This window comes from Aspergillus tubingensis (genome assembly GCF_013340325.1).
Source record: "Aspergillus tubingensis WU-2223L DNA, scaffold_9, whole genome shotgun sequence".
Classification (NCBI taxonomy): domain Eukaryota; kingdom Fungi; phylum Ascomycota; class Eurotiomycetes; order Eurotiales; family Aspergillaceae; genus Aspergillus; species Aspergillus tubingensis.
The window spans coordinates 2,533,295-2,556,936 of NW_023336283.1; the positions used below are offsets into that span (position 1 = coordinate 2,533,295).

Genomic DNA, 23,642 nt, shown 5'->3' on the forward strand with positions numbered 1-23,642 from the left:
CTCACCCGTTCCCTTTTTGCCTTTTTTTTTTCCTTCGTCTCTTTCTCTACCAATCTCAATTAGGCAGGGATCTGAGCTCGTCGCTGGAGATCCTCAATCAACGGTTGAGGAAGATAAGAATCCTCAGGAGACAAGTGGGTTACTGGTTCATGGGAGAGAGAGATGGAGCAACTAAACACCTACTGGAGAGGTGGAGTGAGACCGAACCAAAGAACCGAACAGACAGGGGATGTACAGTAAGTAGCTACTACAGTAGTAGTAGTAGTATCATCTAAGCCATGGTACATTGTTCCCTCTCGGTTACCCACAGACAGCTACTTGAAGTGCATGCATTTCATTTAACTAAACCTTGAGGGACTTCCAGGATATCAATTGATCATTCATTTTCACTCCCCCTCATCATTACTATCACTGCATCATCAACAAGCCCAGTTCCAGCCCGGTTCCTGAACCACCAACCAATCCCGGAGATCGTCATTTAACGATCGGTCCGGCCTAAATTCAGCTGCACCATGGAACCAACCTCATTCGGCCATACTAATTTAAGTTACTATGACTACTGACTAACTCCGTACAGAGCTGAGATCTTCCTCCCCCTGAAATTATGAAACACCATCCCCTCCGGAAGGCTACCTGCTGAGATGCATCAGGAGTAGATGCCTGGGGGGAGGAAGCTGTGCAGCTTCTCCGGCTTCTTGGGAGTGGCGTCTTTAACGCGGGACGTGCGGTTTCAGAAACTTGGGGCCATGGGGGCGGTAACATCCGTTTTGGGGGTGTCTTTTCTGCGCTCGCTGCTACCCTACCTTTACACTATCTTTCCAATGGTTAACTATGGGGAAGTGTAATGTACGACAGTACGTTACTTTGCTACGTCTTAGAATCATGCAAAATAAATAATAAATATCAAAATGCTTTTTTCTGACTCGTTTTGGTCCCATGTCTATCACAGACCCTGTACAGATGGAGATATCACCTATAAAGAAAAAGGAATCAATATAATAAGAATCCAACGAACACCTCGATGAGCAAATGAAATGCGTTTGTAAAAGAAAAATCCCGGCCAATATTACAATTTTCCCTGCTAAGGGACCGAAACGGAAAGACTCTCTACCGGATCTTCTCCAGCAGCAGCTTCGCACCACTGCTGACCGGGCTGCCCTTCTTGCCATCCTTGCTGGTCTCCGACGACGCCTTCTCCAGCGCCTTCTTGTTCTTCTTCAGCGTCTTCAACAACTCGGCCTTCTTCTCGAAGTCGTCCGACTCCGCAAGAGCCACCACGACGAACACATTGGATCCCGTGGCCCACGACATGGTCTCTTCCTGAATCTGCTCATAAAGAAGACCGTGGAAGTTGAGCGGAGGCTGCACCTTCTCAACCTTCTTCTCGGCGGGGTTAAACCGTCCACCCTGAACCAGTGACTTGAGCAACCGGCCCACGAACGGAGAGTCCTTGGTGTCGGCTCTGGATTTGGCGGCCTCAGCCACGGCGGCCAATGCGGCGCTCTTGTCTCCATCGGCTTCGAACAGCACTTCGGAGATGAATTGGCATCCGAAGCTAGTCTCAAGGAGAGAGTCGGCACGTGCGGCAATGAGCTCGAGCACGTTGGCCGACGCAGCCTTGACCAGCTCCTGTCGGCGAAGCTCGGGGTCCTTCTTGGAGGTCTCCTTGCGGATTTCACGAACCTCCTTCAGCAGCTCATGGTCGCCGTCAGGCAGAAGCCACTTGACCCGGTCTCCGACAAACGGATACAGGATGGGGATACGCGCTGTCAAGTCGTTCACTTGGAAGAGCAGCTCTTCGTTCCGAGCCTCGGCATCCATTCCCTGGTTCAGGAGTTCGGGGAAGACCAACTTGGAGGTAAGCTTGGTGTCATCAATAACTTCGTACGCGGTCAACAGAACCAAATGTCCGTGGAGATCGCCGGCCATCATCTTGATAGTATCTCTGTAGAAACGGGTAAGGAGCTTGCGGTCCTTGGCGTTGGAGTACGCCAGACTCAACGACATCACCCGGGCACCGGACTTGGTGAAAGCCAAGTTCTTGACCAGGTCTCCCTCTTCATCGCCCTTCAGCAGCTCAACAAACTCGTTAGCCTCGGAGCTGCCCGGCTTAGTGTTAAGGTAGTACTGCAGCATGGCGTCGTGCAGGATGGTGAAACCAGAGTTGCGCTTCTGCACCAGCTGGTTGACAAGCTCCCAGAGGTAGTGCATAATGGGGCCCCTCTTCTCCGGGTGCGCCTCAAGGATCTTAGAGAGGTCCGCATCGGGCGGGCCGTTCTTGTCATCCCTGAAGATGACGAATTCCGGACCGTACCACTCACGCAGGAGGTTCGCCTTCTGTTCCTTCGTCGCAACGGTGCGGTAGATATCATCGAGAATCCAGGACCCCTCGGGGTGTCTGATGAGTCTCTTGACATGTCCGTAGAACTCAGGCACGATCAGATCACGAACCTCAGCATCACCGTGAACAATCAACTTTCCGACCAGGAACTTGGCATACCGGCTCTGCGCAAGCTCGTTGTAGCTACCCTTCAATTCCGTGGCGATCATCTTCCGTTGCTCCATGTTGGCGTATTTGAGGGCCGTCTGGATGACGCGGACCGAGTCATGCTTGAAGACAAAGTCCTTCACACGTCCAGTAATGATTTCAAAAAGCTCCTTGATGAGCTTCTTCCGCTCCTCGAGCGGAACATGAGACTTGCGACGCAGCTGCTCCCACAGCTTCTTCGAGCGACCGATCATATCAGCGTTGGGTCTGGCGGCCTTGCGCTCTTGCAGGAGGGCCTTTTGCTTCGCATGCGATTCGCGCGACGTAGACTTATCTAAATGAACAAAAGCAACAAATTAGTACCAAGACCTTTCACCAGAGAGGAATTTCAATAAATCAATCAAGCATACTTTGCTGAGCATCCGCATCCACAGACTTGGACTTCTTCCCAGTATCTTCTTCCTCCTCAACATCTTCCATATCAACATCCTCCTCCTCATCATCCTCATCATCCAAAGCATCAATCTCCGAATCATCAACATCATCCAGATCAAAATCATCCTCCTCATCATCATCAGACTCAGACTCAGACTCCTCCTTCTGCGCCTTCTTCTTACTAGAAGTCTTCTTATCCTTCTTTCCACCCTTATCGCCCTTCTTCGACAACCCAGACTTGGAAGCCTTCACGGGGGCCGCAGACGACTTGCTCTTCTTCGCGGGCACGGACACCGGCGTCTTGGTCCGTTTTCCATTGCGCTCGTCACCGGCGTCTACTCGACGCTTTACCCCGACCATGGTGAATATGTCTGGAAATCGAACAAAAAGAGGCTATACCCTTGAGAAGATAAATGAAAACTTCTCTGGCGGGGATATCAGACAGGGTAACAAAAAAAAATATAAAATGGTACGCCGCCCGCGGGTTAGCTTTGCTCAATTTGTCCCGGAGAATGGACTTTTTTTTCCCTAACCGCTTTTTGCTTTTTTCGGGAGGACAGGGCGGTCGAGATTTGGTTGGGTTTGTTTTGTTTGCATTTGCTGATAAGAAGGGTGTCTGTCTAACTTATCTATCTAATGGGGTTCCCGCGGATGGATTTGGATTATCGTGAATTAGATAATTTGGTTTTAGTGGTTTATTGATTCTTTATTAGATGGTCTCGATCATCTAGTCATGTTTATGATGCAGACAAAACAAATATTTCGCATGCAGGAATCTCTATCGATGAATCTAAAGAAACATCAAAAGTCACCGATGCAAAGCCCCGACAGCGCGCAATGCGATTAGATTTAAGCCAAAACCCACACAAATGAATCAGACAAGCAACAAGCACAACTGTCGAGGGTGATTGAACAGAGCAAAAGAAAAAAAAAATGACACTTCAATGGTAATCCCCATCCAGACGCCTACAGATTATGAATTACCCAGTATATAGTTACACACCCCCTGCGCTCGTATCACGCATCATGCACCTCCGATTCCGCATTAACCGGCGGTGCTTTGAAAGTACCTAATTCGGAGCCCGGATTGCTTGGGCCTCTTTTACGGCCCGGGATGTGAAATCCAAGAGTCGAAGATTTAGAGGTACTGGAGTTCTGGGAGGAGTCGTTTGTAAAGTCACCGAACCGAGAGAAGATGCTCTTCCGCTTTGGTTTGACCTCCTCGTCGTCGAGCGCAACCTCTTCGTATTGCTCTTCTTCCATGGCTTCCGGTTGCTTGCTTAAGTTGGAGTACAGCGTAGATGGTGTTGATGTTATATGGGAGACTCGAGAGTCGAGCGATGTTCGAGATGGCATCGCATCGGTATAGCATACGGGTGATCGGGCGGAGATATCCTGGAGGCGCAGTGTAAGTCACTTTTGCGACAAAAAAAGTGAGATCAAGTACGGATGGGTAATTACAAATGATCGGCGATACGAATCGAATGACTCGCGAGATATCGAGAAGGGTTCGTTCTCATTTACGAGATCGCGATGGTGCGAGGATCTCGGGGAACCAGGGTACTTGCGCCAGAAGCCCTGTTTCTCTGGAGGTGAGGGCTATTGACATGTGAGTTACTTGTTCCGCATGCGAATAAGACCCGCCATGTGATTGTAACGGTAGTGGTTCACATACGGGATGGTAGATTCCATTGGCGTCGACGACTGGCGGGAAGAGGATAGAGTTAGCGGGGTAAATTAAGGATCCATTGAAAGGGTCCCTAGGTAGCATACCACTGAGTTTATATTCAGGTGGTTCGTTTTCCGAACTCTTCCTGAAGTTCAAAGGACTCGAGCCTTGAGTGTCGAGTGAGGCATGGCTAGCAGAGTTATCGGTGGGAGCGGCACTGACTTCCCCGCCATTGGGGGCAGTGGACTTTCTGGACAAGAAGTTGCGGAACGGCGCCATGGTGAAATGATAAGGAAGGGAAGCAGTCGCGTAGACGCAAAAAGACGGAGGGTCCCTGACAGGAGAATAAATATGCTGAGGTGGTCAAGCAACAATGGCGAGACCAGAACCGGGCGAGTTGCTTGCCAGGATGTACAACGCTCAAACCTCACATGATCGGCGGTCTCGGGCATCGGTACAATTTATGAAAGGGTGGTTCATCCGCTGGCGGTGCAATCACAATCTGTTGGACGGGGTCGTTCCGACTTTTGCGAGGGGTAAAAGAAAAAATTGGGAAGAAGAAAAAAAAGAAAAAAATACTAATGGTTCTCAACACAGTTGATTTGCCACTGAGTTGTGTGCAACGAACCCATCCAGACTAGCCAGGCATTCTGATCTCTCACTAGTCAAAAACAAGGCCGGGGAACTTGGGCATATCATCATCGCCTTTATCCCAGGCATTGCAGTTCCATACTAGTGTCCGAGATAGCGTCATTGTGCCCCATTCATGTTTCTTTTTTATGAGGGGGTTTATTCATCACCTGACTAAGCATCTCCTTGTCTTGGTAACGTCAACAATCCCATCGTATACGTAGTCTACTTGGTGCTATTACTACATGACTACAACTCTACTTTGACTATCAATGGTTACTTACCTTGTCCCTCAATCCCCCACAGTTCTTCTGAACTCTGTAGTGGCTACTAATCTGCCATGATTGTTTTTTGTTGCTTTGATTTCCCCCTTGCCGCATGCTAATCTGCATGACCATGACCTGCAAGAAAATACCACTGGGAAAGCTCACGTTCATTCATATCAAGCAAGGCGACATAGCTCGCTGTAGATCATACTTACTTGCAGTGGCGTCGTCACTTTCATAAGTCAGAAGTTGTGGCTTGCAGAACCCCATCCTCATACATGCCAATCTATCCGTTACGATATCCCATTGGCTATGTTCCCAAGCCAGGGGGCACATGCAACCTCTGCCGACTGTGCTTCATTGAAGTCTATCTAGATACCTCTGACTAGCTATATTGATGCAGACTTCTTAAGGTGCTAACAGCATAGTACTTGTGCAATGCACTCTGTAGGTGTTGATCTCTTTTCGGCTAGCAGACTCTAGACGTCCGAGTCGATTGTGCTCTAGCCCGAAGAGGATTGGCCATCTTACATGGATCTCCATTGCTATCGACAGTTGACACATACACAGCATATACATATTCCAGTGGCAGCTATGTTCACACCTCTCGTGTCTGATCAAACATTGGCAAGAGCCTTCAGTGTTGTGCCTCTGAAGGCTGCCGACTTAGTAGCATGCGGCCAACACACGCCTTTGGAGGGTACCTGCCCGTGAAGCTCTTGCCAAACATGACTGAGACGGTGGGGTGCCTTCCATATCTACTGGGTGCCTATATTGTATTGTCACTCATCCTATCGTCGTCTTGAGACATCCCACATTGATTCCTCTGGCTCATTCCCCTGGTGATCTAGATATCACCATAACTTGAAAAAGTATAGGTCAGGCTCTCCACGCTTTGCTACGGGCAGATAATCGACTCCCGTCTGAGATGGCGACACAATCAATTCGGGGTCTAGGTGTATGATCTAACATCCTGTGTCCCCAGCCTACTTTACTATCAACTATCACTATGCCTAAACTTTCAGCGCTGATTTTATCGATACTATCGATTTTCATTTTGGCCGGAGCAGCCTCTTCCACTGTCCTCCCCCGAAATATCAGACGCGAAGTTACCGCACCCTACTGTGAAGATAGAACCGGCCGCCTGATTACTACTCTGCGCCGTGACGTTCATGGCGACTACAATGCCAATGTCGAAGCTATCAGCGATTCCACTCCGGAAAGAATAGCCGCCCCTCTCTGCAGCGACAATTCTCAATGCAACCTTGGCCAAATCTGCAATCAAGGTTTCTGTGTCGCAGGTTGTAAGTCCAATGTGGACTGTTCTCGCTTTCACACCTGTTCCAAAGGGTCGTGCACAGATAGCCGTGGCGGCAGATGCGCCCCAAATAGGAGCAGATGTTCTCTCAGCGCCGAATGCTGCTCGGGTCGATGCAAGCGCTGGGGCGGTCTCCTGGGAAGAAGAAGATGCAGAGGCTTTAGAGATGTGTGAGGTTGTTGGCCTGGCTGCTTCTACTGAAGCCTTGTGTGTGCAGGTTATCGGCTTGAGGGAATCAAAGCATCGTCTACCAGTTGTGGCGCTGAATGTGTGTTGCTTCTTTCGAGCTTAGCGCTAATTCCTACCGTCTCACCTATTGCACGAACCATGTATCAATATCAGAGTGGAGGGGAATGAAAGAAAGCATCTTTAGACGCCATGGTGATTGTATTAGTAGTTTTTGTTGATTGTAATAGGCCAGTTACGGTTAGACGTAGGGGACACATTTAACCTTACTAGTGTGTATCCGTGTTGTCAAAACCTCACACCGGCTAGAGGAGTGGGTAATGTAATGGCATATTCACTAAATCGAATTATATCTAATAAAAAAATCTGCATTTCCCCCATATAATGAGCGAAAATGGAGTGAATACAAGTTGCAGTAAGTAGTATATAATGAAGGTACAATAATAATATTTAATATCTGTCACGGATAGTCCGGTGGGAGGTCAGCCGCCAAGTCAATAACCTTGCTTAGGTAATTGCCAGCGGGACTGGTGCCTGGTACGAATCCCGGGGTCGTCATTGTACTCGTGCGAGTAATCCACGATGCTATGAGGCGCTAAGCAATGGAAGTGACCCTTGAGGGAAGCAATTCTGCAGAGACATTTCCACCCCGGGATGGCGTCGCCAGAGGACACCGTCTCGTTACAGGGAAGTTGGGACCTTGGCTGGGCAACTACTATTCTCTTCTTTTTGCTGTTTTATTTTTGGCTCTATATATGAGCCACCGTCCCTTCTTATTTCTTTGCTAATTTTTTGTCGCTCTGCTTGCTACCCTTTTGATTATTTTTTATTTTTTCTGGATGTTCAAATGTAGATGGTTGCTCATGATGTTAGTTGTGTTGGACTTCGGTTCCGCAGTAGTATATATTCCTATGGTCATCCCAGTCCAGTCTACCTCGCTGGCCACCTTTCGACCGTGCTGTGGCATGGAAAAAGCTTCACTCAGAATGTATGTAGAATAGGCGACATGTTGGCCATTTTTGGTGAATATCCGAAGCCCATTGATGAAAGAACACAAGATGTAGGCAGGTAGTACACCATTGAATCTCGCTGGCATCATTGTTACTATGTCGCATTCACCTCGCCCATGAACCTTCTTTCCCCCATTGCAGCATAACTGCACTTTCCTCGACTACCAAACTTTACGAAGGACCAGTTATCTACTATCCTACCTGGTAGGTTGTATCTCTCAACATTCAATTTTTGAGCATCATACATCGTTCAGTAAACCCCCCGGGCTTACCAACTAAAGCAGCAACGCCGACCTCGACATACTTCTTCATACAGACGTGTCTGTGACAGCCACAGTCCACGCCAGCGCAGTCACCTGGGATAGGCCTTCCTGTGTCTAGTTTAGACTACTGCTTTCCTGCATCTACAGCGGCTGCATCCCCCATCAAAAGACTTCTTACTCACCGAACGCATCATGAATTTCTGGGTTGGTTGGGCGCTCTGGCAGAAACTGAGCTTTGTAAGATCCCCAAGGCCTTGGAAACGAGGATTGTCGCTAACCTGCGACTAGGCGCTCGCAGGCCTTCTGGTAAGGATCCAGTACTGGATTGGCATACATTCCACTGACACGTCAAGGCATTGGTACTGGTGTACTCATTCATCGTCCTAGCCTACAACAGGCGAAAGACACAGAAGTATGCCACCGCTGAAGCACGACAGAAAGCAGAGATGCAACCCATGCTGGCCGAACCGAGTGAGATACCGTTTGGTGCTAGAGCTTTGGAGAAGGGAATTCAAGTAGAAGGCATATGGACACCCGATTGCCGTTCTGCGAGACAGTCCACCACTCACTCGGGTAGTAGACCTGAAAGTCTTGCGTCGGCACCCAAGCCGACGTTGATGGCGCTGACAGGAGATGATATCCAAGGTCTTGAGCGGACATACCAACCGGCACCTAGCCCGAGCCTCTATGACCAGTGCAACTCCCCCAAGGTTGTAGACATCAAATACGGACAATCAGAGTACATCTCTCTCTCGCCAACCAACCAGTCTCTACAGCTGGATGGCCCCATTAGTATTGAACCGGAATGCTCCCCAGATCTAGACAAGCGTCGCTCAAGGTGGTTTGGTGCGCGAAGCTCGTGGGTCAAGAAGCCCTTCGATAGCTACAAAAGAAGATCAACGCCAGAGGGTAAGATCCTGAAGTATATTGGCCTGGACTCGAAAAGCTAAGCATACACAGGGCTTCGCCGCACTTCATCGGAGAGCTTCAGAAGGAGAATCAGCAAACTCATAGACGAGGATATCCGGACAAATCCAGCTGAAATATATCAACTAAGAGCCATTAACCAGGAGACGCTTGAAGGCCGTAGAACGCCATCACCGACGAGGTCGCAAGGCTTTTCAAATGCCATGCTATGAGGTGCGAGACCAGATTGATTTGCCAGTATTCCAGGCAGCCTCTACTGTTGACCCTGTTACATGCAATGGCAACAATACTATCGAGGGGCCTATGAACGAATCGTTGGATATCATTTAGTCATTGATAAGCCTCGGTTACTATGACGAATTGTGTTGTGAAACAAATGCACGCCTGGAAGCGCGCAAGACACGCAACGGAGACAAAATGTATCTCTTTTCCTTTCTTTTGTGATGCAGAGAAAGTACGTGCTTCATATGCGTCGAATAAAACAGGTTTGGCCTGGCAGTTAGTGTATTAATGTAGATATAAATTGGACTCATAGTTGTAGGTAAATGGCCCACCCAAGGCAACAAGCTGATGCCAGTGGGCACGTGATGTCGCGACTGCCTGGACGCGTCCACAATCTCAACATGACTTGAATAACGCGCTGCGACAACGGCAATTTGCCACCATAGAATAAAAAAAAACCACGGGTTTCTGGACAATTTTGCCTTATTGCATGCAGAAGCTGGATTGTGTATTGCAATCCATCCAGTGTTGAAATCTGAACTACATCAGGAAACCGCAACTGATCTAGACGCGTGTGTGCGCGGTTAACAGGCGACATCTATTGCCATTTCTCCCAAGATCTTTGCAGTATCGCTACAAAGGCCACTGGATTCTGACGCTACAGAAGTTTGAATTCTTTGTGAAAGATGACTGCCGACGCTGATACTCAGAATGAGTATGACGATGGGCTTCCAGGCCCCGGAGCGCCCACGCCACTCTCTTCCCTGGAGGTGAGCAATTCAAACGGCAAACAATATGCTTGATGATGGGTAGGTGAAATTGAAGTGCTGATGCTTTTCGTAACAGGGTGTTTCGGGCCTGACAAGTAGGGATATCAAGCTGTTTGTTGATGCTGGATACAACACTGTTGAGTCGGTTGCATATACGTACGTCTTTCCTTTGCCAGTCTGGTTATGTGTCAATGTCAATTCCAGCTCTGCTCACAACCACATTCTTGCGTATGGTATAGGCCAAAACGGTTGCTGGAACAAATCAAGGGTATCTCGGAACAGAAAGCCACCAAGGTCCTGGTTGAGGGTGAGTGTTGCTCTTATGGTATTGGAACTCGTACGCGACGATCTTGTCTGACTCCATAATTTTGTAGCTATGAAGCTTGTGCCGATGGGCTTTACTACCGCGACCGAAATGCATGCGCGACGAAACGAACTCATCTCAATTACGACAGGCTCTAAGCAGTTAGACACCCTTCTTGGAGGTGGCATCGAGACAGGCTCTATCACGGAGATATTCGGAGAGTTCAGGACAGGAAAAAGTCAAATATGTCATACACTCGCCGTGACTTGCCAATTGCCTTTTGACATGGGCGGAGGAGAAGGAAAATGCCTATACATTGACACAGAAGGTACCTTCCGACCAGTGCGTCTATTGGCGGTTGCACAGCGATACGGGCTGGTGGGAGAAGAGGTGCTGGATAATGTGGCATACGCTCGTGCCTACAACTCAGACCATCAACTTCAGCTACTCAACCAAGCTTCGCAGATGATGTGCGAGACTCGTTTCTCGCTCCTTGTCGTTGATTCTGCCACTTCTTTGTACCGGACAGACTTCAACGGTCGTGGTGAACTGTCGTCGAGACAAACACATCTTGCGAAGTTCATGCGTACCCTGCAGCGCCTCGCTGATGAGTTTGGTATTGCGGTCGTCATTACGAACCAGGTCGTTGCCCAGGTGGATGGTGGCCCGAGTGCAATGTTCAATCCGGATCCAAAGAAGCCAATCGGTGGTAACATTATTGCGCATGCAAGTACGACGCGGTTAAGTTTGAAGAAAGGACGGGGTGAGACTCGGGTCTGCAAGATCTATGATAGCCCATGTCTCCCTGAGAGCGATTGCCTGTTCGCTATCAATGAGGATGGTATTGGGGACCCGAGCCCCAAGGACTTGGAGAATGACTGAAAAGGGCGCGGATAGATTCTCAGGCTACGAGTTCATGATTATAGTTGTTTTGCTTGCATGTATAGGCTGCGTACATAATAATAGCCTCGGGAATCCCCGATATTTGACTAGTATATCATTTCTTGTAGGAAGAGTCAATTCGCATTATCCATCGAATCGATTGGTGTAGTTGCGGAGATGCAGCAAGGCGGTGGCAGCTTTATTGCTGGGGGCGGCGCCAAGACCTGTTTTTTCTGGAGCGCCGAAAGAGCTTCAGCTTCTGCCCTTCAACTCCGCCGTGCAGCGACTCCTCCCTCCAATTACCTCCATCGGCCATGGAGACTTGAACTGACCATTAACTCCAGATCGTGAAGTGTGGTCTGTTCCTTAGTCCAGTCATGGCTAAAATCTACAAAGATACCCGAGTCGACCTCCGGCCGTACTCGCCGAACACCGTCGTCAACATCCCGATCTCGACCCAAGAAAGTACGCAAAGCCGCGCGCGATTCTCGGTCATCTCGAGCCCCAACCGTGACGAGCCGGTCGCGAAGGACGAAGACGAGTTTTCCAAACGATACCTAGCGAGTCAGGGTTCGATCTATTTCCGCAAACGCAATGTCTACCCCCGAACCTATCTGTGGAGGGTTGTCGATAACAGCAAGATCTTGGAGATCCAGTGCGTGGATCTGACCAAGGCTGGTATCGAGCACCACGAATACAATGTAACACTGCGCTTGGAATTTGAGGAAGGCATTGTCCCTTCAGGTGTTGATTTTGCCGATCTGGAGGAGCACGAAGCGTTGAGCGTGTTCGTGATCACCACCTCCAAGACTCTCCACACCTTGACTCTACGCCCTGAGTTCTTCCGTAGAACTGCATCAATTGACAACAACATCTCCGACTGGTGCAAGACGTTCAATCCCGCACCTCTCACATTTTCTTATCCACACCGTCTACATGCGAGCAGCCCGCTCGAGCTGTTCGTGTCTCTCGACAATGGCGCGCTTTTGCGCTTGACCAGGAAGTCTGGTGATGATGGTAAACCCACTATCCTTGTTTTAAATCACCACTTGTTATATAACTGCGATACTGATCTATCTGGTGTTTTCCAGGCTCACACTGGTCTCCCCTGACCTTCGATGAGAGAACTTGGGGCTCATCGATTCGCGGGCTGGTCAAATGGCATGCGCAGCCGTCAATCAAATACCAAGGACGCACCCTCGAATTGAGCGCGCCAAACGCTATCGCTACTACAACTGATCAGACCTATGTATTCGCTGTCTGCTTGAACCACACGCTCAAGATCTGGAACCTTGCTACGAACAAGTTGGCCGCTACGAAGGACCTACTGGACCGTGATGTGCAACCGTCGGAGGAATCTTTGTACTCGCTGAATCCATCCGAAACTTCCTTCATCAGGGTCTTTAACATGGAGCGTGCGCTTGACGGTGCGTACCGTTATTATGTTGTCACCTACTCGCCGTTCGAAGACGGGCTCTTCAAGTTCTGGGCTGTCAAGGGAGGCCTGACGTCGCCGCTTGTTATCGAGGACCTGTACCCGGGTGCTGCACTGAAGCCTCTGGATCCCGACTCGACCGGGAGCATGTTCTGGAGCATCGCCGATTTCCAGATCAAGCCTGCTGAGGAAGGAAAGCGCATGGAGCTGTGGGTTCTGTGGAGAAACAGCAGTCTATACCAGCTGTTTACGCTGCATTTCAACTTCGAAACCCTGGTGACGGATTGGAAGTCCAACTGGGCGTCTACAGTCATGGACACCCGCGGTCAGGCATATCCCCCCGTTATGGCCTTGTCTGACGTGGTCGATCCGACGGAGAAGTGGCTCGAATTCCTCCTGCAGCCCAACAAATACTCGACGGAGGTCCTTGAGACTGCCCTCTCTATCTACCAGGAGGCACTCAGACCTCTGTCGTCGCCCAGCACGCTGAAGAGAAGCGCCCCTCTTGCAGAAAGGCTCTGCTCTACTGTTGCTGCCACTGTTTCTCTTCGCAAGTACGCCGATGATGGGATGGACTTCACACGGTACCGAACCGATACAGACTCGAAGTGGCGCCAATTCTGGCAAATTGCGGATGATGTCAACAAGAGAAGGTTTGAGCCAGTCTCTCTTGCATATGATACCTACTATGAGACACCGTGGATGGTCCTTTCCGACAGCTGTGCCGTGATTCGTGAATGCAGCGCAACCGAGCTTATTCTACATAACTCCGGCCCAGAGCTTCGCGCGGAAGCACCCAAAATCGTTGATCGCTGGAGGCACCGGAACCTGGATTCAGAGATCGGCAGCCTCTTTGAGGATGCCTCTCACCTTATGAACGTTGCCTCCAGCTTCCGGAGGAGCTTCGCTCCCGAACTCGAAGTGGCATGCCAGGGCGCCCTTGAAGCAGAGCTGTTCACTGAACCCTCCATCTCTGTGCAGGATAGAATGGAGGCGTTCCGCGAGCGATGTGATTTTGGAGAGCAAATCTCCAACAAGACATATGATGGGCTGGTTGGTGCCGTTAATGAGCGTCTGAACATCTTCAGCTTGCCAAACGAAGTCTTCTACACCCTTGTGGACACGATTCCGCTGGGCTTCCCTGGCAAGGACTCTGATCTCGTCAACACTCATTTCGGTGTCAAGGTCATCGTCAACGGTGTCCAGGAGACGATCTCCTTTACGCGAAAGACTCTGACAGACCTCTTGTACATGATCCTTTTCATCGATGGTGAAGTTCAGCAGGAGGAAGACTCGACGTTCGACGCCGCAGACTTGTTTGTCACTATCATAACTCTCCTGAGGGAATACGAGATGATGTCTTGGTTGAGCTCGAATTCCCGCAAGTGCTCCGATAGACCGGCGAAGGCCACCGACGACATGCCCGTCACCTCGTTCTCTGTCAAGGAAGCGCCAGCAAATAAGGGTGGTGAGAGGATAGCGACTATCCTTGAGGATCTGTTCGCCAGCGATATCAAGCCCCGTCAAGCCGTCGGCCTGCCCCAGAGCTACACGATATCTCTTGGTATCCGTGATATCCTCTCCTGGGTGACTCGTCAAGGCGAGGTCGCCTATCCCAATGCTCTTGTCTACATACAATGCGACCTCATCGCTAAGAACAATATCGACCTTGCATGGGACTTCCTCCGCTTCCAAGCAAGCACATCCTGGGCCACCTATGTCAAGGGTCGGCTGTACGTGGCCATGTCCGAATACGATACTGCGGCTTTGTATTTCCGCAAAGCTGCCTATCTTCTTTGTAAGTCCTCGTCTCACATACAACACGTTGTGATCCTCTGTCTGACCTTGCATAGCATGCGGAAAACCCCTGGGTAACCTGCACGAGATGTCCTCGACCCTCCTCGACATCGTCTCCGTGGACTGCTTCCACAACGGTCTTCCCAAGTACTTCCAACACATCTTGACGATATTCGAACATGCGCGCTCGTTCTCCCACGTCGCCGACTTCGCCAGCCTCGCGCTACAAGCCCTTTCCAGTGAGCACGGAAGCGAGCAAGACCCCGAATTCGCCAGCCTACGGGCCGATCTCCTCTCACGTCTGTTCTATGCTTCTCTACAGAACTGCCAATTCGACCAAGCCTACTCTGCGCTGGCCAGATATAGGGATCGTGCTCTGCAGAAGTCCGCCTTAAGCTCTCTCATCACCGGCATCCTGGCCGCCTCAGGCCCCGGCACCGCTGGACTACAGAAGATCCTCCACTTCCCGACAACGCTCATCCCCAACATCGCCTCCCACGTAGATGACATCCTGGCCTCACTTGCCCGCAAACAGACCTCCTTCAGCTCCTACCTCGACACAGAGAGCAAATGGGCCGACAGCACCCCCGACTACCAGCGAATCCTACAAGCATACCGCATCGCACGGGGCGACTACCGCGGCGCAGCAGAGATCGCCTACCGCAACGTCCAGCGCCTCCGCCACGCCCGAGACCACTCAACCCATCTGGTCCTCGCCCGGGCGCGAGAAACCGCCGACGACAACCGACCCGTCGAGGAAGACGACCCGGAGAGCAAGGAAATCCGCCACGAGCTCCTCTCCCTCATCAACCTCCTCGCCTGCGTTGACAAGAGCGAATCCTACATCCTCGTGGACAGAGACGGACCATCCTCCTCCACCTTCAACCCCCTCACCGACCGCCGTCGCAGCAGCCTCGCCCCCGCCGACGACGACGGAAACGTCTTCATGGAAGACGCCGAAGCCACCATCAGTACTACTGGCGGCCCGGCCTCTCCCACTACCCCCTACAGCTCCTCATCCCACCCCAACCAACACCGTCGCCTCAGCGCCAGCCCAACCGCCATCCGTCCCTCCAGCCGTCGCGACAGCAAATCCTCCATCACATCCGCCACCATCACAATCCCTCAACGTCGCGTCATCGTAACGCTGGACCATCTGCGTCGCGAGTTCCAGACCGAGCTGGATCGCGTCAGCCGTATCGAGCGTGGCGATTGGGAATTTGGAATCCTTGATGACGGTGATCCCATCGGCGGTGGCCAGGATCATGATGATACGATGCTTCTCGCGTAGATTTGCTACTTTTAGCTTAAGGCTGATATCGCTTGATTTTTCCTTATTTTAAACTCATTGTTTAACAATTTCTTTTTCATTTTCCTTATTTTCTTTCCCCATCCATCCAGTCATCATCTTACTACGCAATAAATACGGGAGTTGAAGGAATCTCTTAGTTTAGTCACTACTACCATCTATAACTAGTTAGTTAGTTAGCTAGGTAGTTGCCTTGTTACACTAGTCTAGTCTAGTCAAATCGATTCGGTTACATCGTGATCACCATTGTTCTCATTAAATCCTATTATTATTATTATTATTATCACCTCACCAATCATTCATACTAACTATATTTAATAAGGGTAAATCTCCGATCCGGAACAATTTCCTTGTTTTTTCCCTTTCCCTTTCCTCCCGCATACTTCCTGCTCGCTCGATCGATCGATCTGGAGCGGCTGGCTTGCTGACTGGCTTGCCGAAAGGGATCGTGTATGTATGTGTCCTGTAAAGTACTGACTTCTCTGGGAAAGCGGGCTAGTAAGGTAAAAAAAGGCAAGAGCAGAAGGGTAATAGATTCTATTCTAAGTAGGCCTAGAGAACTCATTCTTCTATCCCGTTGTGGGTTCTATCTAGCTCAAGCAAGTACCGAATTGTTCTAATCTAGAACATCGGGAGTGTTGATCCTCTCTCTTGAAACAGCTTCCCAAGAACGCAGTGGTACTATTACATATCTTTGGTGGAATCATGTAAAAAAGTCAACTTGTGGATTGGGGGGGGGTCCACGTAAGTCCGGATCTAGTTTGTCATGGAAGAAATATTATATGCCGGGTGATTATACCGGAGAGGATTAGTTTGGGTCGAGTTTCCTTGATTTCTTCCCTGTTCCTTGCCGTCAAGGCATCCAGAGTCATGCATGGCTAGTGTGGGTGGGACACAACACGCTAAGGGATCGGGTCCATCCGCTCCCCCCCGCCCTTTTCCAGGGAATCGGGGAATGGGTGAGGAAGTGGCCCTTCTTCAGATCAAATCTCGTTTTCGCACATGTTCGCAGGAAGGAGAAACTCAATTATATTACCCGCTCGGATAGATCGAGCTTAAAAGTTTCATTAAATTAACCCCTAGATTTTAATTACTATGTATGTACCGTCATGAAATGTGACCCATCATGGTTCATATGTACCTTCCTGCTGGCCGCCCCACGCCATCAAACCAGCTAGCCAGTCACACTAAGCCTGGGGCGACTCCTCCTGTTCATCCATCGCCAAACTTGCATAAAGCCTGCTAAAGTGTGACTTGTCTGAACAGAGCAGGGTATGCGGGTTTCCGCACTCCACTACACGACCCGCGTCTAGAACGACGACCTTGTCGTAGTCGAGAATCGTGTCAAGTTTGTGCGCAACGGTGAGAATGGTGTGGGAGCTAAACTTTTCGCGGATGATCCGTTGCATTATTTCGTCGGTTTTGGTGTCCACACTATGCATCAAATCCTGGTCAGTACTATGCCCGTGGTCCTGGGTTGGAAGGGAACGTGCGTACCTGCTTGTGGCTTCATCAAGGACAAGGATATTTCCTGGCCGGAGAATGGCTCGTGCGAGACAGAATAGCTGTTGCTGGCCATGAGATAGGAAGAGATCATCGATGTCGACGTCAAGGCCGCCTTTCTCCTGGACCTTGGAATACAGGCCCACGCTCTTGAGAGCATGCGTAATGGCTTCATCGGAGAAGCATCCCGTCGGATCGGCATTTGCTCTCACACTACCCTTCATGAGAAGGGGGCTCTGAGAAACCCCATTGATCCGCGAGCGGATTCCCTGACGTGGTAATTGGCTTATGTCGAGTCCATCAATCAGAAGATGGCCGGTAGTGATATCCACCATGCGGAACATGCTCATGATGAGTGATGTTTTACCACTAATCGAATGGTATTAGCGGCTAAGTGGTACAATACGTCGGTCAGGTTCCTTACCTTCCAGTCCTGCCGCAAATACCCACCTTTTCACCACCATGTATGGTCAGTGATACATCTTGAAGGACTGGCTCAGAGGCCCTATATCCGAGTAGAGTCAGCTCCGAGGTGATGTAGTGAATGGGATATCCAGCAATCCCTACCTATACTCTGCAGACACAGATTTGAACTCGATCTCTCCGTTCGATGGCCATTCTGGTGGTATCTCACGGTTTTCCGTAGGTAGATCCTCAGACTGTACATCTTCTGTGAATGTTCTGACACGATGGATCGAGCCAATGTGTGTTTCAAGATTCGTCCAGAAGGTTATCAGCAGTTTGATGCTCTGGCTGAACTGGATGACGTTTAGCAATGCCACTCCAACGTACCCTGCGCTAATTGAGCCCCTAAGCACCACAACGAGCACAATTAGCAAAACTGCAATGCCTGCAACCACCATATCTAGGCTGAGTGTAAGCCAGCGTTGGATGGCGTATAGAAGGTAGAAAGGTCTTTGGGAACGATCCAGCAGCATGTCATTCTTCTCTTGCAAGGCCTGTTGCCACCCAAAGGCTCTCAGGGTAACCAGACCACTAAGACAATCGGTAAAATGCGAGAAAAGTGGCGCCTTCTCTTCCAGATCTAGGAGCCGTAGTTGTCGAGATGTCCGGAGATACATCTTCTGTATGAGGTAGACGATGAGAATCACCAGTGGGAATGAGATAGCGGCGTATTTCGAAGCAACGGCTATCAAGATCATCTGAGCTATGCAGAGAGCGAGAGCTAAGAAGAGCCAACAGTAAGCGGTAATGCTAAGAAGCTCATCTTCCAGCCTTGAAACCTACTTGCAAATGTGTTGATAGCAGCAATAGGAAGTTCCATGTCGATGAGCTGCAAATCCTGACTGAATCTGTTGAGAATAGCACCACTATCGGTCTTGGAGAAGAACAACATTGGCGCACTATTGATGAGTTAGTGTGTATTCCTCATCTGCCATGTGGGACATACCTGAGGACTGTAGTCAAAAGCTTCCGGTGGAAGACCTCTCCAGATCTTGGCACCATAGTAATCACCATTTGCCTAGATAAGAGTCAGCTAGAACTTTGCTCAGGGCTGTAGATTGGGTCACTCACCAACATCCAACCATGAGGCAGAGCATGCCGATAACACCGAGCATAGCATATATCCCGAGATAGTATCCTGTGTGCTTGCCAGGTTCCGCCTCATTCGAACTGGCCCACCAGTTCACCCATATGCCTGCGTCAAAGTCAGTTGATAACTTTATCATTGGAGGTATTTTCATGGCTCGTACTTGGAAAAGATATGCAGAAGACAAAGCTCGCTATAGCCACAATAAAGACAATGGTAGGAATCCAACCAATAGCTTTAACGTAGTATAGGTAGATCGACAAGTCCCCGCCTTTCCCTTGTGTTTCTGTATCGGCACCGGGCTCAGTCTCAGTACTTGCAATCTTCGGCTTTTCTTTCATTTCCACCTGAACACCTGATGCGGGGAACAAATCTGCTTTGTAGCCCCAATCGGGTAGACCAAGAGCAAAACTGGAAACATAGCCACCAGTTGCATCAAGGGCCTTGAAGCTTCCTTGCTCTATCACGTGTCCGTTCTTGTCAAGTACAACAATGTGGTCTGCATAAGGAGCACGTTTCACTATGATTAATTAGCATGACCCAAAAAGGTAGGATACTGCAAGAGCCGTGACTCACCCGAAGAAGATGCGAATATAATGGTCGAATCTATCGAACGCAGGAGACCTTGGTTCCCAATCAGGTGGTGGAAGATATGATCTTCGGTTGTGGCATCCAAGCTGCTGAACACATCATCTAGAATAATAACACTTTTGCGAGAATAGACTGCTCTGGCTAGTGCCTACTGATATTAGTACAAGTCGATCTGCAGGTATGAATGCAGCCTGGGCACCTACAATGCGTTGACTTTGACCACCACTAAGAGCAACACCCTTGCTCCCGATCACCGTCTGATCACCCCGTGGTAACTGTTCAAAATCTTCAGCCAAAGCACAGGCGTATATAACTGACTTATACCACTGGCTATCAAAGGCAGACATGGCGACAATGCAATCACGGATGGTTCCGTTCATGTGCCAAGGAGTCTGCTCGCAGAAGCTAAGGCTATTAAGGGAAAGTTGGATGTTCCCTTGGAGGCAAGGCACTTCTCCAAGGAAGGCTTTCAGTAGTGTAGACTTTCCGCAACCAGAGGGACCGATCAGTAGAGTCAAGCCACCTTGGGGAATCGACATGGTCAAGTTCTTCAGCAATGGCTCCTTAGTCGTATCCCATCCAAAAGCGCCGTTTTGGATAGTGACAACATCTCGAACTGATGAAGGCAAACTTTCCTTCGACGATGGGAAAGAAATTGATCTTGACTCAGTCGTGCTAACCTCTGTGTCCTTGATTAGAGCCAAATGGGACTTTTCGTCCAGCGCATAGGATGAAAGCCCGGTCGACTTGTTTCTGGGATCGATGTGCTCCTTTTGTTCGAGGAATTCCTCAATTCTCTTGAACGACCCAACTGACCCAGCATAATTCATTAGAGCCATGACGAGAGACAACAGAGGGTCTGACAAGAGCGAAAACAGAGACAACGATGTATAGACAACTGAGGTCGTCAAAGCAGCATCATTTCCTCGATCGTGAGAAATTCCGACGAAAGCCCCGAAGGCAAAAATAGGCGCAAATATGCGCGTCAGCCAAGCTAAAAGCGTATGGTCAGACAAGTTCATTCATATTGCAGTCTGTAAGCTTACCAAGGGCCATATTCCAGACTAGAAGCTTCCGAAATTTCCTGGAGATGCTCAACTCGTCCAGACGTAGACCATGAACACTTTTAAGAAGCGCTGATTGAAGACCAAGCATCTTGATACCTTTCATAGAACCAAGCATAGATGATGTTGATGAGATGCGCCTCTCAATAGCCTCGAGCCACCTAGCTTGTCTTGACATAACGAAAGACATTGCTATAAGCGAACCGACTAACGCCACTAAAGAGAAAGGAGGAAATGTAAGTTTCTATGACTTCCAAGGAGTCAAGAAGGGCAGCCTTACCAATAGCGACACCAACAGGGACGACACAAGATAAGCCCAATTGCCTTTCGAGGAGGTAGATGGCCAGACCAATTTCGAGGGCATTACCCCAGATGTCATGCATAGTCTGCCAACCTTGCACGATTCTCTCAATGTCTGCGCTCATCAATGTGACAGAAGAAGCCGGATCCGCGTCTTTAGTACTCAAGGTGCACGCTTTTTCGTAGATCATAGAAACGACCCCGCCTCTGACCATTGTGATGGATCGGTATGTTAGATGCTGATACTGGCCCATAGTAACCTAATATCACGCCGTGTGAGAGACTGAAGAAGAGCAGAAAAGGCCTAATTTACTTACTCCTAGCCCAACATAAACGAGTATATAGGCACCAATTAGACCATATCCAATGTTGTCCGTGCTTGTGCTTTTGGGCTGCTCGGAGAATGATAGAGACCTTTCTAGCAACAGGGGTTGGCAAATGTTGAGGGCAGCCAGCATGATCCGTGGCGGAATCACGGCTAAGATTGGCCATTTGAACGCCTTCAAGCAGGCGGACAACAGCGAGCTTCCACCATTTTCCCTGTCTGCCAAATGTCAACGCCATAGACCCCGGAACCTCCGATGCATAGAGAATCTTACCCTTGGCAACCACACCCTTCAAGATACGGTGCAGCCTCTTGGATTCCAACTGTTTATCGAGGGCAAACAAATCGTCAACACCCAGGACCTTGGAAAACCCGCGACGGAATAAAGAGTTCAGCCACCAAAAGAAAGACCTGTTGTATATGCCCGCGAGAGCTTCGGGCGGGTAGTTTTGATACGGATGTCTGAGGATGTATCGCTTTTCCGTGGCTTCCAGGATGAGGAGGAGAACTTTGAGCCCAGCACCCACGGAAGTAATAATCGCGATAACTTGATTGATCCCATCAGGATGCCGCAGCCAGAGCGTTCGCGTTTTCGCTATGTCGAAAAGTAGAGTCGCGCCAAGGTAAACGTTGAGAAGAAAAGACGGCCTAACTGACAGATTGTGTTCTGCATAAGAGAAAAGACAGAGTAGAAGAATTCCCACGGTCAATACAGCGTTCGCAGCAACTGAGGCATCCGTTCGTGTCGCAGATGGAAGCGCCCATAGAACCGTCAGGACCAGATTTATGACGCTTAATGTGAGCCATGACACCTGTGAGAGACATATGAAGTTCAATGGTTAGCGACAGGATCGCGGGGTCATTGAGAAGTCACGGGTTCGACCAAGTCCGACAAAGTCGCGCCTGCCTATTCGAGCAGGTCGACGGATACGCTCCTTGTGGCAAGAAGGCAGGCAGTCTGGAAGAAGAAATTGGGTACGTACTGTCTTTGCCCATGCCAGCCAAGAAGCTACGACTTTGCGCGGTCTTCCCAGTAGATGACCGACTTGAAAGGGTATTAACAACAGAACAACGCCCAAAGGTAATACCCCCAGGATTAACTCTTCGAACAGCAGCGAAAAATCAAAGCCACTTCGACAATATGAGGGGGGAATATGTAGAGTGTTGTCCACCTGCTGGCAGGAGAGGAGTGCCGCCATAACTACCTACACCCGAAATTCCATTTACAACCGCGAAGGTAGGTATCCAGAGTGGGATGCAACGATATGCTTTTGGGGCGACAGGGAATCACTGTAGATTGTTAGGTTTTATGTTCAACAAGTCTTACTGAGGTTGACTTGCAACCTTTTGTTTTTTGCCTTACGAAGCCTAGACTACCAGCTCTCCAGGGATGTGCAATATTTTTAATTTCTTAACCATTGTAAATACCTAATACTAATCGATAGGGCCTCATGATCAGGGGCAGTGCTAGTCCAATTGTCCTCGCATGCAATGATATAATAAGTATGCTATTTCTAATACTGTGTCTCAGTTTTCCCCTTGTATTGTTTTTATTTATATTTTCATTCCTTATTTTTTTATTTTTTTTTATTACGCATGGGTTTAAGCGTTTCGATTACTAAATTGGGACTACGTATTTTCCATCTCATCTTATTTTAAAATAATACTTATTTATTAATCCATACCGGACTCCACCTGGAACTAAGTACTTGCCGATGGCGATTAGCTACGTTGCAGAGTCCCCAGGGCGCTCGGCTGGAGATCCACCTTGGGCTCTGCACCAGCGCATCCATGAATGGTTAAGGAAAGCGAGCTTTTTTTCGAGCAAGATGATTCGGCCCGTTCCACCCAATTCCTGCTCGAATGCATGTTTGCTTTTCCCCCGGTCCCCTTCGCATCATTGCTTTTCTTGCCTCGCGCAAGCGTTATAGGCTATCAATTCTCCTTGCCCTCGCATGTAACGTAACGATGACTTTTTTCTGTTCATGGGACCACGACCGGCCAACACGAGTTCGGTTCGAGCCTACATAGCCCATCGGGCTGATGAGAGGCGCTCCTCAAGTTCATCAGGTACACGAAAAATCAAGCCCAGTTCGTAGTTTCGCCCCCACTGTTTTCGATGCTAACCATCCCATCCGTCCGAAGACTGAACTGAGCCTGCTGGCCAAGCTCGCTAATGGGATAGTGTACCTTCCCGACCATTGTTCTCAAGCCATTGTTCCATCCGTCAGACGTGGGCAAAAAAGCCACGAGCGGACCAAATCAAAAATAGGAAGTTGTGTACTAGGATCCAGTAGTATCTACCTGCCTCAAAGCAAGCCAGTCCACTGAAAAGGCGCTTCAACTACTAGTGAGCGGTCTGGAAGCCCATTTTAATGCCGTACACAAAAGTGGCA

At 49.5% G+C, this 23,642-nt stretch overlaps 7 protein-coding genes across 7 annotated transcripts; 4 read left to right on the plus strand and 3 right to left on the minus strand.

Moving 5' to 3' along the window:
• Positions 1 to 1,107: 1,107 nt before the first annotated feature.
• Positions 1,108 to 3,283, minus strand: AtWU_08911 (uncharacterized protein; the record flags this gene model as incomplete). The annotated part of the gene is made up of 2 exons (XM_035504019.1): positions 1,108 to 2,822; positions 2,899 to 3,283. 2 exons carry the CDS (start codon positions 3,281 to 3,283, stop codon positions 1,108 to 1,110), a joined length of 2,100 nt encoding a protein of 699 aa, XP_035359912.1.
• Positions 3,284 to 3,940: 657 nt separating this feature from the next.
• Positions 3,941 to 4,871, minus strand: AtWU_08912 (uncharacterized protein; the record flags this gene model as incomplete). Its single annotated transcript, XM_035504020.1, has 4 exons — positions 3,941 to 4,318; positions 4,385 to 4,522; positions 4,599 to 4,627; positions 4,697 to 4,871. The coding sequence occupies 4 exons, from the start codon at positions 4,869 to 4,871 to the stop codon at positions 3,941 to 3,943; spliced, it is 720 nt and encodes a 239-aa protein (XP_035359913.1).
• A 1,626-nt stretch (positions 4,872 to 6,497) lies between these two features.
• Positions 6,498 to 7,098, plus strand: AtWU_08913 (DNA repair protein RAD51; the record flags this gene model as incomplete). Its single annotated transcript, XM_035504021.1, has 2 exons — positions 6,498 to 6,792; positions 6,854 to 7,098. 2 exons carry the CDS (start codon positions 6,498 to 6,500, stop codon positions 7,096 to 7,098), a joined length of 540 nt encoding a protein of 179 aa, XP_035359914.1.
• Positions 7,099 to 8,457: 1,359 nt separating this feature from the next.
• AtWU_08914 (uncharacterized protein) lies at positions 8,458 to 9,404 on the plus strand (the record flags this gene model as incomplete). Its single annotated transcript, XM_035504022.1, has 4 exons — positions 8,458 to 8,502; positions 8,554 to 8,571; positions 8,619 to 9,174; positions 9,226 to 9,404. The coding sequence occupies 4 exons, from the start codon at positions 8,458 to 8,460 to the stop codon at positions 9,402 to 9,404; spliced, it is 798 nt and encodes a 265-aa protein (XP_035359915.1).
• A 696-nt stretch (positions 9,405 to 10,100) lies between these two features.
• On the plus strand, positions 10,101 to 11,370 carry AtWU_08915 (recombinase RAD51; the record flags this gene model as incomplete). The annotated part of the gene is made up of 4 exons (XM_035504023.1): positions 10,101 to 10,184; positions 10,261 to 10,340; positions 10,424 to 10,491; positions 10,559 to 11,370. 4 exons carry the CDS (start codon positions 10,101 to 10,103, stop codon positions 11,368 to 11,370), a joined length of 1,044 nt encoding a protein of 347 aa, XP_035359916.1.
• A 377-nt stretch (positions 11,371 to 11,747) lies between these two features.
• Positions 11,748 to 15,893, plus strand: AtWU_08916 (nucleoporin Nup120/160; the record flags this gene model as incomplete). Its single annotated transcript, XM_035504024.1, has 3 exons — positions 11,748 to 12,387; positions 12,462 to 14,603; positions 14,659 to 15,893. The coding sequence occupies 3 exons, from the start codon at positions 11,748 to 11,750 to the stop codon at positions 15,891 to 15,893; spliced, it is 4,017 nt and encodes a 1,338-aa protein (XP_035359917.1).
• Positions 15,894 to 17,098: 1,205 nt separating this feature from the next.
• abcB (putative ABC multidrug transporter) lies at positions 17,099 to 22,445 on the minus strand (the record flags this gene model as incomplete). Its single annotated transcript, XM_035504025.1, has 15 exons — positions 17,099 to 17,345; positions 17,409 to 17,783; positions 17,839 to 17,919; positions 17,982 to 18,600; positions 18,663 to 18,778; positions 18,826 to 18,897; positions 18,951 to 19,074; positions 19,130 to 19,486; positions 19,543 to 19,705; positions 19,761 to 20,551; positions 20,604 to 20,837; positions 20,902 to 21,181; positions 21,239 to 21,465; positions 21,521 to 22,058; positions 22,230 to 22,445. The coding sequence occupies 15 exons, from the start codon at positions 22,443 to 22,445 to the stop codon at positions 17,099 to 17,101; spliced, it is 4,440 nt and encodes a 1,479-aa protein (XP_035359918.1).
• Positions 22,446 to 23,642: the final 1,197 nt, after the last annotated feature.